The 17,434-nt window shown below is 37.1% G+C and overlaps 1 protein-coding gene and 1 long non-coding RNA gene across 4 annotated transcripts in view; one reads left to right on the forward strand and one right to left on the reverse strand.

Moving 5' to 3' along the window:
- LOC147830741 (uncharacterized) overlaps positions 1–17,434 on the forward strand; it is a 104,201-nt gene that overhangs the window by 18,606 nt on the left and 68,161 nt on the right. For 2 of the 3 annotated variants that reach the window (XR_015526090.1, XR_015526085.1), the window contains exon 1: positions 3,165–3,237. The exons of the other annotated variant lie outside the window; for it this stretch is intronic. This is a non-coding gene — a long non-coding RNA (uncharacterized LOC147830741). Of the gene's footprint in view, positions 1–3,164; positions 3,238–17,434 lie in introns of those variants that run through there. 3 annotated transcript variants of the gene reach the window in all.
- Positions 1–17,434, reverse strand: part of si:dkey-82f1.1 — a 93,810-nt gene that overhangs the window by 12,287 nt on the left and 64,089 nt on the right. The window contains exons 4-9 of the mRNA XM_087311395.1: positions 12,106–12,233; positions 5,846–5,961; positions 5,355–5,543; positions 3,483–3,576; positions 3,135–3,185; positions 1,410–1,597 (exon numbers count right to left, since the gene is read on the reverse strand). Coding sequence (XP_087167521.1) covers positions 1,410–1,597; positions 3,135–3,185; positions 3,483–3,576; positions 5,355–5,543; positions 5,846–5,961; positions 12,106–12,233 — 766 coding nt within the window. The remainder of the gene's footprint in view (positions 1–1,409; positions 1,598–3,134; positions 3,186–3,482; positions 3,577–5,354; positions 5,544–5,845; positions 5,962–12,105; positions 12,234–17,434) is intronic.

Here is a 17,434-nt window from a genome sequence, read left to right on the forward strand (position 1 = left end):
ATATATATATATATATATATATAATTAGCAATGTTGTTTTAAAATTGCATTTTATAGTTTCTGTCCACTTATAAAAAATTATCACAACAAAAAACAAATAGTCCAAAATCTCAGAATGATGATTATTATAGTTATTTTTTTGGTAAGACTTTATTTTAAAGGTGCCTATTGTCAATTTTGTTGCCTAAAAGTTACGATGCAACTACATGCCAATTACTTCTCATGTGAGTATTAGTAGACTGCTTCATACCTGCTATTACTGCCCCGTCAACAGACATTATACTGACTATAAGAAACTTTACAAACACGTCCACTTACACTTACTATAACCCCAACATAGTGTACTTATAATGTAATGACAGTTAGTTGACATGTAGATGCAATTTAACTTAAATTCAACAAAATGTGTTAAAAGGATAATTAAAATAAAGTGATGCCATATTTTTTGTAATATATTGGCTTGTTTAACAGAGCAAAGACATGTTTTCACAGTATTTATTTAGATTTTTTTTCTTATTTCTTTTCTTGAAATACACACACACACACACACACACACACACACACATATATATATATATATATATATATATATATATATATATATATATATATATATATATATATATATATATATATATATATATATATATATATATTATTAGCAATAGTTATATTGTTTAAAAATTGCATTTTGTTTTTCTTTCCACTTCTAAAAAAATATCTTAAAAAAACAAATACTCCAAAATCTTAAAATTATAATTATATATATACAGTTGATGTCAAAATTATTAGCCCCCTATTTGTTTTTTTCCATATATTTCCCAAATGATGTTTAACAGAGTAAGAAAATTTTCACAGTATGTCTGATAATATTTTTTCTTCTGGAGAAAGTCTTATTTGTTTTATTTCGGCTAGATTAAAAGCAGTTATTAATTTTATAAGAATCATTTTAAGGACAAAATTATTAGCCCCTTTAAGCTATATATTTTTTCAATAGTCTACAGAACAAACCATCGTTATACAATAACTTGCCTAATTACCCTAACCTGCCTAGTTACCCTAATAACCTCATTAAGCCTTTAAATGTCACTTTAAGCTGTATAGAAGTGTCTTGAAGAATATCTAATCAAACATTGTTTACTGTCATCACGGGAAAGAGAAAATAAATCAGTTATTAGAAATGAGTTATTAAAACTATTATGATTAGAAATATAAAAAAATATCTCCGTTAAATAAAAGCTGTGGGAAAAAATAAACAGGGGGGCTAAAAATTCTGACTTCAACTGTGTGTGTGTGTATATATATATATGGCCTAAAATGGTATAAATAAATAAATAAATAAATAAAATTAAGAGAGAAAAGAAGAGAACATCAGACCTGTTTTCTCTGTTTTTGAAAGAAAGATCTACCTTAAGAGGAAACTGCTGTGTAACTTCAGGTAAATACGGCACGCCGGCTTTGGTCTTATGAAGAGCCACAACCAGGAAATATTCAAACAGCTTCCTCTCTTGAAGGTCCATTAAATCCCTCTCCAAAGTGCGATATCGACCCGTCTGCTTCAGCATAGACTGGACCGACACTAACCTCTGACTGTGAGCTGAGGGAAATACGATGAGGAAGAAAGGAATAGAGAAGGATAAACAATGTATTTTGTCCAATAGAGCTGTATTACCACATACACAGAAGGCAAAATGATCCACCCTCCTATGAATTTGTACTTTACTATTTTCCCAAATAATGTTGAATAGATTCAGGAATTTTTCACAGTGTTTAATATAATATTTTTTCTTCTTGTGAAAGTCTTAATTGTTTTATTTTGGCTAGAAAAAAAGCAGTTTTAATTTTTTAAAACTTATTTTAAAGTCAATATTATTAAGACCCCTTAAGCAACATTTGTTTTGGATGGTCTACAGAACAAACCACTGTTATACAAAGACTTGCCTAATTACCCTCACTTGCCTAATAACCTAACCAACCACCTGTAGGACACACTCCAGATATGTTATTAGAAACACTATGCTTGACATGTTTGTTTCTGCTTGTTCATATAACTGCTATTTTAATTTATAGCACTTCATTTTTGCATTGATATTTAATATTTCATTTAAATACACTATGAACAGCAGCTACACTAATTATTGTCTTTATTCTCTATCTCCACTTGGGGATACTTGTTCTGAGGCCTGTGCAGCACCACTGATGTGATACAAGACTTGTGAAGAGATGATGCCAATTATGGAGGACTTCTTGAGGTCTCCATTATCCTGGACCAAGTTGCATCCTAAGCAGATGCTGTGGCGGTCATGGAGGAGTGAAGAGCATGAGACTGATGTCTGTAAGACCCCAGTGACAGACAAGTGTCCGCAATGATTCCGTGGGCCAGCCTGATCACCCGCCAATGATCTACTCACACCTGCAGCTTCTCCATGATGGATGTCCATTGTTCTTCTGGCGCCTAGACAGCAGCTCTGCATAAGATGTTTGGCCAGAGGAGAAATGGTTAGCCCAACTGAGCCTGGTTTCTTTCAAGGTTTTTTTCCTTCACGTTCGTCAGTCGGTGAAGTTTGTTCCTCGTCACTGGCTTACTTGGTTTGGGACTCACGGAGCTGCTCGTGGAGCTGCGTGGACTTTCAGCAATGAATATTAAACCACAATGAACTAAGCTAAAATGAATTTCAACTCTGAAAACTGGACTGACTCAGTTTCAATTTACTAGAACTTCTATGTGAAGCTGCTTTGACACAATCTACATAATAAAAGCGCTAGAGAAATAAAGAGACATTTAATTGAATTAACGTAGTTAAGCCTTTAAATTTCACTTTAATCTGAATATTAGAATTTTAAAAATATCTAGTTATTATGACAAAAATAAATCAGTTATTAGAAATGAGTTATTAAATCTACCATATTTAGAAATCTCACAGTTAAACAGAAATTGGGGGAAGAATTAAAAAATACAATTTTAACATGACTAATTTTCACCTTAAAATGTTTTTTTTTATTATTAAAAACTGCTTTTATTCTAGACAAAATGAAACAAATAAGACTTTCTCCAGAAGAAAAAATATTATAGGAAATATGTTCGATAATTATTTCCTAATATAATAGTTTTAGCATCGTAAATTAAATGTTACCCTTCAGTTTCTCCTCTGTGTCGCTTTCAGACTCGCTGTTTTCATCCGTCACTGTGGTAGAGAAACAAGAGAGGTCAAAGGTCACCAGAGAATCGGCATGCAGGTATTCGCACATTTCATGCTTGGGTGCACATGTGAATCCAATAATGTAACATAATTCTTTCATCCTTGGAAAAAAAATGGGTCAAATGCAACTGACCCAAAACTGTAAACGTGTCCATAAAGCTAAGTGGACACACATGTTGCTGGGGGCCCACAATGCAACGTCACTCCAGAACTCTAAACAAAGCTTTAACAGGAAAAAAGTATGGCTAAATTTAGCAAACACATAATGCAGTCCTCACAAACCTCTTCCTGAACTGGACTCTGTGGACTGCGAGACCCTTTTCATCCGCTTTTTACCCCTTCGCGCCTCAAAGATGCCGTTGATTTTCTGCACCATCTGTTGAAATGGAAAAATGTTTCATCATTCATTCATTTTCCTTTGGCTTAGTCTCTATTTCAGAGGTTGCCACAGCAGAATGAACCGCCAACTATTGCAGCATATGTTTTACACAGCGGATGCCCTTCCAGCTGCAACCCAGCACTGGGAAACATCCATACACACTCATCACTCATAAACCACGGTCAATTTAGTTAATCAATTCCCCTATAGCGCATGTGTTTGAACTGTGGGGGAAACCCGGAGAAAACCCACACCAACACGGGAAGAACATGCAAACTCCACACAGAAATGCCAACTGACCTAGCTGAACCAGCAACCTTCTTGCTGTGAGGCCACAGTGCTAACCACTGAGCTACCGTGCATCACTATTATTATTCTTAATTCTGAATTCATAATTTATTCTATTTATTTTTATAGTATATTTCTAATTAATTATTATTATTAATTTACATATTTATTTATTTATTTGCTCTATTTTTATTATGTTAAGCATTGTTAAAATGGATTAATATTAGTTTTATGCGTTTGTTATTATTGGTTAAAACATTATTTTAAAAAATTGAGATAAGATTTCTCATCCGCCTGTCAAATTTATTTATTTATTTATTTATTTATTTATTTATTTATTTATTTACTTATCTAAAACATCATTAATTTGTCTATCTTTATTATTTATTTGTTTTTATTTATTTATTCATTCATTCATTCATTTTCCTTTGGCTTAATCTCTTGTTTGTTATTTATTATTATTATTTTTATTCATTATTTTAAATTATTCAGAATTTTTATATATTTTTGTCTTTCTTTGTTAGCATTTTTAATGGGTCAAAATTAGTTTAATTGTGTTATTAATGGTCAAAACATTCATTTTATTTATCTATTTATTAATTTATTTCTAATTCATTCATTTATCTTTTTTCTTTTTATTTATTGTACTTATTTTTTAATTTTTGCTCTCTTTAGCATTACTAAAATAGGTTAAATGCCTTAAAGTTTGTTTTAATGTCTTTGTTATGAACGGTTAAAACATTCATATTATTTATTTATTAATAAATGTTGAATTCAATAATTTATCTGTTTATTTGTTTTATTTATTTATTTATTTATTTGGTTTTTTTAATTTATTAATATTTTTAAGTTTTTCTATTTTTATCATTCTTGTAGCATTGTTAAAATAGGTTAAATTTAGTTTTAATGTGTTTGTTACAAATTGTTAAAACATAAAACCATAAAAATGGTTGTTGTTGCTGTTTTATCAGAGACGGCCTTTCCAAAGTCTTTTACAAAAGGAGTTATGAAGGAAAGCACTTTTTCCTCCATTTTTCAGGTGATTCTTATGTGTCTCATTGGCCTGTCACATTTTTTTAGTAGTTTTATTATCAGTGGAAAGGCCGCTGTCTCAGTCAGCGGCAGACCACAGCTATAAATCACTAGTAAGATTAGAGATGTAAAGGTATGAAAACTTCATATCACAATCATTTATCACATTGCAAAAAAATGCATTGAGTTGCTGCCATGCGATTGGATGTTTAGAAATTTGGGTTAACAAGTAGTTTAGTTGGACAGGTGTACCTAATAAAGTGGCCAGTGAGTAAATATATATATATATATATATATATATATATATATATATATATATATATATATATATATATGAAGGTAATTTAAAGGTATTAATAACCATCAGAAAAATTACCTTGGTTTACATTGAAATCATTAACTGTGACAACACTAGTGAAGGATCACACTGACCGGGCCCCTTTTTTTAACGGTACCTTTGGAATTTTCCTGCGCCGCCGGTTGTACGGGTCTCCAGACAGGCACGGGGTGTCGTCTGGGCTGCTGGGTGTTGATGGAGGGCTGACCCGTGATGGGGACGCGATTCCGCCTGTCCTGCGCAGCTCCAGTAAGTTAAAACTGCGTCGCTCTGAATTCTGTCTGAAGAAACCAGGCTTGGCGGCGAGCTGTCAGTGAGAAATTATAATTATAAAGTCACAATTATCAGGCAACCTTGAAAATAAAATGAGCATTTTTACATAACGTTGCTCCAAACTAATGCAAAATTTGAACCAATGAATTTCTGGAAGCACATTTTGCAAAGGGGCACACTCAAAAAAGAACTTTTTTATGAGAATTTTCAAAATGTTTGTGCATCTGTTGATGACATATTCCAATATGCACATAATTATAGGTGAATGGAAACATGGCTATTAATATGTATAAGAAACTCATGGCTAAAAAAAAATCAAGAATGCTGTAAGAATACCTTGGATGGGGTGTCAGGAATGGGAGAAGAAGGGGAAGAAGGAACCGGATATTTGCTCCCAAGACAGCGACTTTCCAACTCTATATCTTCATATGGGTTCTCCTTCGATGGAGGGTCTTTGGGGAAAGCATGTACAGCAAAATTACTTTTTATTTTTTATTTTACTTTCATTAGTACTGATAGTCCCGCCCTAAAGCACTGATAGCTCCACCCTAAATGACTGATAGTCTTGCCCCAAAAGACTGATAGCTCCGCCCTAAAGGAGTGATAACCCTGTCGTAAAGGACTGATAGCCCCGTCCTAAAGGACTGATAGCCCCGCATTGAAGGAACTCCATGTGACCCGGAAGTAAACAAATGTGGTTTTGAGGGGGAGGAAAAACTATTCTAGAGCGCTGTCTGTTGTTAAAAACAAGCCTAATGCAACGTCTGCTGTTAAAAACTAGACGAGAGCGCCATCTGCTGTTAAACACTAGCCTAGAGTGCCGTCTGCTCTTAAAATTGGCCTAGAGCGCCATCTGCTGTTAAAAACTACCCTAGAGCATCGTCTGCTTTTAAAAACTAGTCTAGAGCGCCATCTGTTTTTAAAAACTAGCCTAGAGGGCTGTCTACTTTTTTTTTGAAAACTAGCCTAGAGCGCCGTCTGCTTTTATTAAACTAGCCTACAGCGCCGTCTGCTGTTAAAAACTAACCTAGAGCGTCGTCTGCTGTTAAAAACTAACCTAGAGCACCATCTGCTGTTAAAAACTAGCCTAGAGCGCCATCTGCTGTTAAAACTAGCCTAGAGCGCCATCTGCTTTTAAAAACTAGTCTAGAGTGCCGTATGCTGTTAAAAACTAGCCTAGAGCGCCATCTGCTTATAAAATTTAGCCTTGAGCGCCATCTTGCTGCTAAAAACTTTTTGAGAGTGCCATCTGCTGTTAAAAACTAGCCAAGAGTGCCAGCTGCTGTTAAGAACTAGGCAAGAGCAGCCTCTCATGTTAAAATGAGTCTAGAGCGCATTTAGAAACGAGCCTAAAGCATTAGCTGCTGATAAAAACTAGCCTAGAGCGCCGTCTGCTGTTAAAAACTAGACTGGAGCAGCCTCTCGTGTTAAAATGAGTCTAGAGGGCATCTTAAAACGAGCCTAGAGCGTCAGCTGCTGCTAACCTAGCCTAGAGTGCCTTCTGCTGTTAAAAACTACCCTAGAGCACCTGCTGCTGCTGAAAACTAGCCTAGAGCTCCATCTGCTGTTAAAAACTATCTGTGAGCGCCATCTGCTGTTAAAAACTAGCCTAGAGTGCCATCAGCTGTAAAAACTAGTTTAAAGCGCCATATCCTAATAAAAACTAGCCTAGACCATCATCTGCTGTAAAAAACTAGCCTAGAGCAACATCTGCTGTAAAAAAAACTAGCCTAGAGCAACATCTGCTGTTAAAAACTAGCCTAGAGCAACATCTGCTGTTAAAAACTAGCCTAGAGCGTCATCTGCTTTAAAAAAAACTAGCCTAGAGCAACATCTGCTGTTAAAAACTAGCCTAGAGCATCATCTGCTTAAAAAAACTCGCCTAGAGCAACATCTGCTGTAAAAAAAACCCGCCTAGAGCGTCATCTGCTGTAAAAAAATTAGCCTAGAGCAACATCTGCTGTTAAAAACTAGCCTAGAGCAACATCTGCTGTTAAAAACTAGCCTAGAGCGTCATCTGCTTTAAAAAACTAGCCTAGAGCAACATCTGCTGTTAAAAACTAGCCTAGAGCGTCATCTGCTTTAAAAAACTAGCCTAGAGCAACATCTGCTGTAAAAAAAAACTCGCCTAGAGCGTCATCTGCTGTAAAAAATTAGCCTAGAGCAACATCAGCTGTTAAAAACTAGCCTAGAACAACATGTGCTGTTAAAAACTAGCCTAAAGCATCATCTGCTGTAAAAAAAAAAAAAAACTAGCCTAGAGCGTCATCTGCTGTAAAAAATTGCCTAGAGCAACATCTGCTGTTAAAAACAAGCCTAGAGGAACATCTGGTGTTAAAAACTAGTCTAGAGCGTCATCTGCTGTTAAAACTAGCCTGGAGCAACATCTGGTGTTAAAAACTAGTCTAGAGCGTCATCTGCTGTTAAAACTAGCCTAGAGCAACATCTAGTGTTAAAAACTAGTCTAGAGCGTCATCTGCTGTTAAAAACTAGCCTAGAGCGCCATCTGCTGTTAAAAACTAGCCTAGAGCAACATCTGCTGTTAAAAGCTAGCCTAGAGTTATGGTGTCTGATGTTGCAAACTGTTATTTTCATATTATTTTTAATTTTTACTTGATCTAGTAGTTTGAATTAAAACACTGCAGAGCTACCAACAAATCTGCTGTTTCCTACCAAACAAAGCAGTTTAGATTTCAATTAAACTACATTTCCTCCATACATCATGTTTCCTAAGTCGGACCGTCAGTGGCGCTAGCTAATGTGGCCATTTTTTTTCTAATATCCTCTTGTCAGCACTGCTTGATTATGTAGTCCAACATTTCTGCGGAGAGATTTGGACCTGACGTCATGTGTTTGCTTGCTGCTTTTGTATTGCTTTCCAGATGTTTGAGCATTAGCCAGGGACTCCACGCAATCCTCATTAGCTGTGTGTGGCATCATGTGGGGTGCTAACAAGAAGACAAACTCCTAGCGAAATCTGTCTTGGTTTGTGCAGGGAACGAATTGAGCCAGAGAAAGAGGGATAAGGAAGAATCTAGAGCGGAAGTAAGCCATTTTTTTTCTGTGTCACGTCGATTCATCCACCAGATGCGTCTAGTGGGAAGAGAGTTTATGAAGTTGGGACATCCAGTTCTTAAACACAGGAGAACGTACACTACGCTCCACCTATTAAGTAGACTTCTATGTGCCAGAAGAGATAAAGATTAACTCCATTATTGGAAAGCTCTATTATATGATTAGACACATTCATCATTAAGGAGGGAGGAGGGATATCATAATCGCAGATGATTAAGATTCAATAGGAAAGCTATATGATTCCAGATTTGGAGGTTTTACAACTGTTAGGGGATCAAATTTGATTGGCTGAAAATCTGTGTTAAAAGAAATGCTAATAAGCTAACCACATAAATGCTTGCCCACTTAGAAATCTGATATATGAGACTATATGCTAATTATATATATATATATATATATATATATATATATATATATATATATATATATATATATATATATATGCCCTTCCAGCTGCAACCCAGTACTGGGAAACACCCACACACTCTCATTCACACACTCTTATACACTACATCCAATTTAGTTTGTTCAATTTCCCCTATAGCGCATGTGGGCTGTGGGGGAAAATGGAGCACCCGGAGGAAACCCACGCCAATATGGGGAGAACATGCAAACTCCACACAGAAATGCCAACTGACCCAGCCAGGACTCGAACCAGTGCCCTTTATGCTGTGAAAAATGCTTTCTTGTCTTGTTTTTAGTTCACATATCTAAAATTTCTGAAATTAACAAACATTTTCTGGCAAAAAAAAAATATATTGTCTTGTTTTAAGAAATAATATGCCAAAATTAAGTGTGTTTTTCCCTTAAACAAGTCAAATCTGCCAATGGGGTAAGGAAAATAATTGTACGTGACAGGGAAAAACTAGTTTATTTTGCTTACACCATTGGCAAATTATTTTACTTGTTTTAAGGAAAAACTCACTTCATTTCATAGATTTTGTATATTATTTTTTAAAACAAGACAATATTTTTGATTGTCTAGAAAATGCATCTTGATTTAAGAATTTGTAAGCATTATTTACAGTGTACATGGGTTTCACATATCAAATATGCTACATATAATTCAAAATAAAGCAAAAACAGACACATATATATTTTTAACAATTGGAATTACAAATATATACATATATATGACATGTTCCAATATATTAGCTGAAATTTTATGTGTGCGGTTATATATGGCATATACAATATAGTATACTTTTATTTATATATTATATATATATATTTTTTTTTGGAAGAAAATAATATATATTTCAAGGATAAATATATATAAAGTATGAAATCAATATAAAATAATTTATATAAAAGAATATATAAATTAATATATATAAAAAATAATATAATATTATATATATATATATATTTTTTTTTTAAGGTCAATATTATTAGCTTCTTTAATATTTTTCGTGATATTTTGACAATATTTTATTGTCCAATGTCTAAAGAATATATTTAAGTGCTGGGTTTTGCAATGTTTAAAATTTATATAACTTTTTTTTTTTTATCTTGCACATCAAACATGTAATTTGCATCTATTTCCATGTATTAAGTTTCTATATGGGGACAACAGAGGAAATTGGCATATCACAGTGCAAAATAAGTCCTTTTTTATTGATGTTAAGTCGCTGAATGCAATCATTCATTTATTTTCCTTTTGTTTAGTCCCTTTATTCATCAGGGGTCGCCACAGCGGAATGAACCACCAACTACTCCAGCTGCAACCCAGTACTGTGAAACATCCATACACACTCATTTAGACACATACACTAAGGCCAATTTAGTTTATTAATTTATGTTGTTTTTGGCTAAGTCCCTTTATTAATCTGGGGTCACCACAGCGGAATGAACTGCTAACTTATCCAGCAAATGTTTTACCCTTTCAGCTGCAACCCATCTCTGGGAAACATCCATACACACTCATTCATACACCACGGACAATTTAGCCTACACAATTTACCTGTACCGCATGTCTTTGGACTTTGGTGGAAACCGGAGCACCCGGAGGAAACCCACACCAACACTGTGCAGAACATGCACAGAAATGCCAACTGACCCAGCTGGGGCTCGAACCAGTGACCTTCTTGCTGTGAGGCAACAGTGCTAACCACAGAGTCACCGTGTCACCCCCCTTCCATGCAATCAAACTCTCTTTTTCCAGATAAGCCTTCACATCATGCGGTTGAGAAACTGACGTGGGGTAACCCAAACACACACTGTAGACCCTTGGTGAGGTTGAGCAAACGAGCAGCGATGTTTGTGAAGGACTTTTCTCAATTTAGTTGTTATTAAAGTTCCAAGCTCCTGGGCTTCTGGGTAATTACTCTGTCAGGTGCACAGTCAAAAAGTCAGCCTGGATTTAACATTGTGGTGCAAGGTTGTGTTAGTAAACAAGAGTAAAGGCGACACAGAGGCTCAGTGGTTAGCACTGTGGCCAGGACCGGAGCAAGTTGAAGTGCCGCTCTAGGCAAAGGACGGTCACGCCGCCCTCAAACCTAAAGTGAAACCGGGGGGTGGGGGTCTATTCTGCCGCCCTAGATGCGGCTATAACTGAGGCGCGGGTGGCGAGGGTAGTTTAGTGGACGCCACCCTCTCTATTCGGCTGCGCTAGACACAGATATAATTGAGGCGCGGGTGGCGAGGGTAGTTTCGGGGACGCCGCTCTCTCTATTCTGCCACCCTAGACGCGGATATAACTGAGGCGCGGGTGGCGAGGATAGTTTCGGGGACGCCACTCTCTCTATTCTGCCACCCTAGACGCGGATATAACTGAGGCGCGGGTGGCGAGGGTAGTTTCGGGGACGCCGCTCTCTATATTCTGCCACCCTAGACGCGGATATAATTGTGGGGGCGCGGGTGGCGAGGATAGTTTCGGGGACGCCACTCTCTCTATTCTGCCACCCTAGATGCGGATGAGGGCGCGGGTGGCGAGGGTAGTTTCGGGGACGCCGCCCACTCTATTCTGCCGCCCTAGGCCTCTATGGAAGAGCCGGCCCTGACTGTGGCCTTACAGCAAGATTGTCGCTTGTTTGAGTCCCGCCTGGACCAGTTGGGATTTATGTGTGGAGTTTGCATGTTCTCCCCGTGTTGGCATGGGTTTCCTCCAAGTGGTCCCATTTCCCCTACACATGTGCTGCAGGTGAATTGGATAAACTAAATTGGCCGTAGTGTATGAGAGTGTGTGTATGGGTGTTTCCCAGTACTGGGTTGCAGCTAGAAAAGCATCCGCTGTGTAAAACATATGCAGGAATAGTTGGGAACTCTGAAATAGAGACTAAGCCGGAGGAAAATGAATTACAGAATGCTTATATACTTTCACACGGACACACTATTACACACACACGTACACACACACACACAAATCTGGCTGTTTTTAATTGTGTATGTGTGTTAGTATCACGTAATTTGAGTATCTGTTTCCATAATAGTAGAAAAATAATAAAAATGTATCAAAATACAATTTTTTTTGAAAAATGCTAAACTATAATAGCATGTAGTGGTGCAGTGCATCGTGTTACCTAAGATATCCTCGTAGACATTCTCCTCTGATAAAGTGCGTGTGAGGCCAAGCTTAGAAAGCTCGTACAAATCTGTTCGACATCCTTCTGCTGCAGACTGTAGAAGATCTTCAAACTCGTAAGACTTCCTGCAGGGTCAACAAATACAATTAAAATCGTCCATTAATACAATAATAAAGCGCCAACCCGATTTCACCAAGTAGGACATGTTCCTGGATTAACATCTATGTTGATCCTGAAACAACATTCCAATCAGCCAATCAGAATTTAGTTATACGTTTACCTGTCAAGTTTAGGCTTACGGTTAGTCATAGAGCATAGAATCTCCAAGAGGCGACACTCTGTTGCTATTTGGGAAACAGCCACTAGATGCCGCTAGTGTCACGCGGAGGCCATATTGTAATGAAAATTCCAATAGGAAAACAGCACGGATAACTAACATTAGACAGAATAAATTAAAATATTGAGTTGAATATGAGATAAAATGAGTACAACCCCTTTCAAAAGTAACATTTTAAAACATCCCAATGAAAACAGACAATTTCCAAAATGTTGACAAGACTAAGTTTATTACATCTGACATCTAAAATATCTGTTTCACATATAACTTAATTACTTTCTTTTGTTTTACTCAAATTAGGGTAAAGCAGAAATGAGTATGCAAAATAAAAACTACATTATCTGGTAGTTTGTATGGCCTATATGATTTTTATTGACAGATATATAAACATAATCTATATATATATGTATAATAAATTTGGAGAAAGAAGGTCGCTGGTTTGAACCTCGGCTGGGTCAGTTGGCATTTCTGTGTGGAGTTTGCATGTTCTCCCTGCCTTCGCGTGGGTTTCCTCCGGGTTTGCCCACCAGGTCAAAAGACATGCGGTACAGGTGAATTGGGTAGGCTAAAATTGTTCGTGGTGTATGAGTGTGTATGGATGTTTCCCAGAGATGGGTTGCAGCTAGAAGGACATCCGCTGCGTAAAAACATTTGCTGGATAAGTTGGCGGTTCATTCCGCGGTGGCGACCCCAGATTAACAAAGGGAATAAGCCGAAAATTAAATGAATGGATGATAAATTTGGAGAAAGTAGCTTTTTAAATAAAGACTTTATTAGTCTTTTTTTAACAGACAACACTGGAAAAAATACTATGTACCATTATAATATATTACTCCAACAAAATGTACTGTTAATCTGTCATCAACATCCCATTTTGAAAAAGTCATGTTAATTAAATTTAACATGTCACTATTAATCTGTACTGCGCCAGTGCGTGAACTATTAAATTAATTTAAAGTAAATTCATCTAAAAGTAACAGTTCCAAAAAAAAAACAAGTATGGTTAATATATTAAACATTAATTCTGTAAAATAAACTATTAAAAGTGCTAATAATCACCAGTCTATGATAGTAAGTATCTTCGTCTTTCAGTTTGTATTTCAGCTTTGATGCGTTTGTTAAATGAATAAACAAAAAAAACAAAGCAGCTGCTTGCCATCGCGATTGCATTGAGTGTTGCCTCTGGGTGATTCTAAGCTCTTTGGGTTAGGTTTATGCACTTCTACATGATTGTTATCCAACTATGACTCCCCTCTGATTTTAGGAATAATCTACAGTTATGGTAGGGAATAAAAACCAAGAAGCAAGCAAGTCAGAAGGAACTTATAGGTCCACTGGAATTACAAGACTTCCTGAATTTTGTGCAATCCTACATTGTAAAACCCAAAAAGTTGAGGTAATTCAAAGCGTTTGAGAAAACCGATTGCAGCAAACTATTTAAGTTCAAAAACTAATCCTGATGAGGGCTGTGAACTTAATCCATTTGAGTACATTAATCTATTTGAGCACAGTAAAACCCGATAAATGAGAACTCAACCCGACTAGTACTGTAAAACCCAATAAGTTAAAGCAACTCAAACTGTTTGAGGAAACAGATTGCAACCTACCATTTGAGTAAAAAAAAGTAATCTATATGATTGCTGTGAACTTGCTCCATTTAAGTTGAAGTGATGAGGTATTTCAAGAGTTCACTCTTTGATATTGCTTGATGCTATTAGCAGGTTTGGCATGCTGTCCCGGGAGAGAACCCTGAGCTCGGAGATAATAGAGCCCAGGGTTCCCGTCTGGTCGAAAGAGCATGTAAGGGGAGTACGAGATCAGGTGGTTCTCGATAGCTCCTCGTGGTAAAGGAAGAAAGGTGTGGATGGTGGGTTTCTTCGGAAAACGAAGATAAGGGAGTCATTTTTTGCTCGGCTACTTATTGTGAGTTTGGATTAATCTAATTGGCTCATGATTGTAGATAAGAAACCAGCTGCGGTCAATCATATCACGTGCTCCTCTCTAAATTTGTTTGTGAAACTTCACTTATTGAGCTACCTTCAACACTGAGTTCAAAACTCTTTTCAAATGAGTAGAATTAACTTTTAGTCAATTTTGAGTTAACTACTCTCATTTCATTTGATAAAGTCGACTGTTGGATTTTACAGTGTAGAATAAAAACAGATCTCTTTATCAAAAGATTAAGATTGCGCCACAATGTCAAATGTTATAAATGTATTTTCATAGATAGGCTAGACTGATAAATACTACGGTTAAAACTGAATCCCCATAAAGACTGAGGACAGGAACCCTATATAGGAGTCTTGGTTTCATAAGATTTACTTTCACATTAGTTTGACATAAAAATCAGACGGTAGGCTGATAAATTTGTGAGGTGCTTTCAGTCCACGTGCCGTTTCTCCGGTGAGCGTGTCTAAGATTGTAATGGTACATACCACAGAGAGAAATATGAGATGAGGAATTAAATCCTGACAAATTCAAAATTAGGCTTTCAAGGGAATACATCAAATACTATGAAAGGTGGACTGAGGCGAGATGTTGCTGATGATTTATTGAACAGTGTTAAAAATAGATTTCACATTAGGCCGAGACAGTATAAGGAGTAGGTAGACGTCCTACATGTTGGAAATTGTCTTATTGGTGAAGGCATTTAGGAATGTGGCTGATTTAGAAGCTGAATTTATAATCCCACTTGAGCAGATTGTACTAGTGAATTATGTTTTATAAAATAAAAGCTTGGCAGACAGTTTTGGAGAAACCATTTCATTTATATCAGATTGTATTTGTCTGGGAGCCTAGGGGTGACACCAAGGTGGCCACCAAGTAGACTTTGTTAAGGTGATGTAGGTAAGATTTAACTCTATGAAATCATAAAAATACCATAATATTTATTCATTCATTTTCTTGTCGGCTTAGTCCCTTCATTAATCCAGGGTCGCCACAGCGGAATGAACCACCAACCCATCCAGCAAGTTTTTACGCAGCAGATGCTCTTCCAGCCGTAACCAATCTCTGGGAAACATCCACACACACATTCACACACAAACACACACACACACTCTAGGGCCTACCCAATTCACCTGTATGCCTTTGGACTGTGGGGGAAACCGAAGCACCCGGAGGAGACCCACGCGAAGGCAGGGAGAACATGCAAACTCCACACAGAAACGCCAACTGAGCCGAGGTTCGACCCAGCGACCGTCTTGCTTTGTGGCGACAGCACTACCTACTGCGCCACTGCCTCGCCCCATACCATTATATGTTTGGAGATATTTAAGAAACATGGTAAGTGAGCATACTTGTTCATCTGAAAAACTATATTAAAGTCAGTTATTCTCATTTGAAATTTTGCATCTGAGCAGATGCATACTTCTCAACTATATACAGTGGTCCCTCGCTAAATCGATGTTGACTTTTCGTGGTTACGCAGTTTCTCCGATTTTTTTCGCATAATTTGACATGATTTTCTAGTACGGCGGATTGTGTTTTGCGTCCTGATGGGCTGTAGACCATGGTCCTCCTCCATGCGGTGTCTCCTGTACAGTACCGAATGCATTCATCTTGCCAAATTTACATTAATCTTTGATCGCTAACCGACGTGCTATGTTGTATGTGAGCAGGTTTTCTCCCCACAATGTCTACAAAACATTGTGCACTGTCAAAGGCACCTGCGGTAGCAGCCAAAAAGCAGGGGAAGATGCTTACCATCGTACAAAATTTGGACATGCTAAAGGAAGGTAGAAATTATGTGGCTGTCGGGCGCCATTACGGAATAAATAAATGGTTTTGATCTTTGGTTTCATTCTACAATACTGGACTTATTTTTCTACAAAGGTTTAAACTTTGAGAGTGTTTAAATGAGAGAAGAGTGTGAAAAATGTGCAGTGATCTGTTTTACAGCCTTAAAACGTCTATAATAATGAAAAAAAATAAAGCGGACTACTTTGCGGATTTCGCTTATTGCGGATTATTATTAGAATGTAACTTCCACGAATAACGAGGGACCACTGTAGTACATTAAATAGTACATAGTACTATATAGTACAAATGTGATCAGAGTAGTGTGTCTAAATTCACAGTATATGGATTACCTACAACTTCCAGCTACGCTATTCCATGATGCCGTGTGAGAGAATTTATGAATGGATATGAAGCAACACAACTGACGCGTGTAGGTCATGTCATGATGACAATTGGCGTATGTAGAAAGTCCGAATGCTATTCATACTACTCATAATCATGCTATATAGAACTCTCTTTTCTAACGGCCACGCATATTCAAATCTAGCACCTACTCGAGTAGTAAGCGATGTCAGACGCAGCCTCTGTCTTTGTTTTGGTCTCTATATCCAGCCCACTGCAGTTATATTTCGGCACACTTGGTGGAAAATATCGTGTTTTGTTTGAGTCTTCTAGGTTGCCTTAATGTATGCAAGCGCTGCTGAAAATGCAGCCTCCGGAAGACAGTAGCAGGCTCCGAAATGAGATGCAGATTCGGAGTTCCACATGAGCTGGCTTTTATTTTGCAAGCAATTTCAATATTGCAAACATTAGCGGAGCAGCTTACAGTGTAAGGCTCAATCATCAATCTGGCAACCTGCATGCGCATTCAGTCTGAGGAGGAGAGGCCGGTTTAAAAAAAAAGCCCTGGTTGATGCATTACAAACAGCGAGCAGAGCATTGCAGTAATCTAATCTAGCAGTCATAAAAGCATGAACTAGCTTTTCTGCATTTGAGATAACATGCTTCTTAGCAATATTTCTGAGATGAAAGAAGGCTTCTTAAAATCAAGAGACAAATAAAATGAATGTATTTTAAATACAAAAGTTCAACAATTATAATAGACAATGCCAACTCTTGGAATGCGCATGACCCTTCGAATTGAATGTGGATTCGGTCTAAAGCCTGGGTTATACTTCTGCGTCAAGTGACCGGCGTAACCCACGGCGCATGCAACGCGCGTGGCTGTGCATTTATACTTCTGCGCTC

Source organism: Danio rerio, chromosome 25, assembly GCF_052040795.2.
Source record: "Danio rerio strain M-AB ecotype USA chromosome 25, GRCz13ab, whole genome shotgun sequence".
Lineage (NCBI taxonomy): Eukaryota > Metazoa > Chordata > Actinopteri > Cypriniformes > Danionidae > Danio > Danio rerio.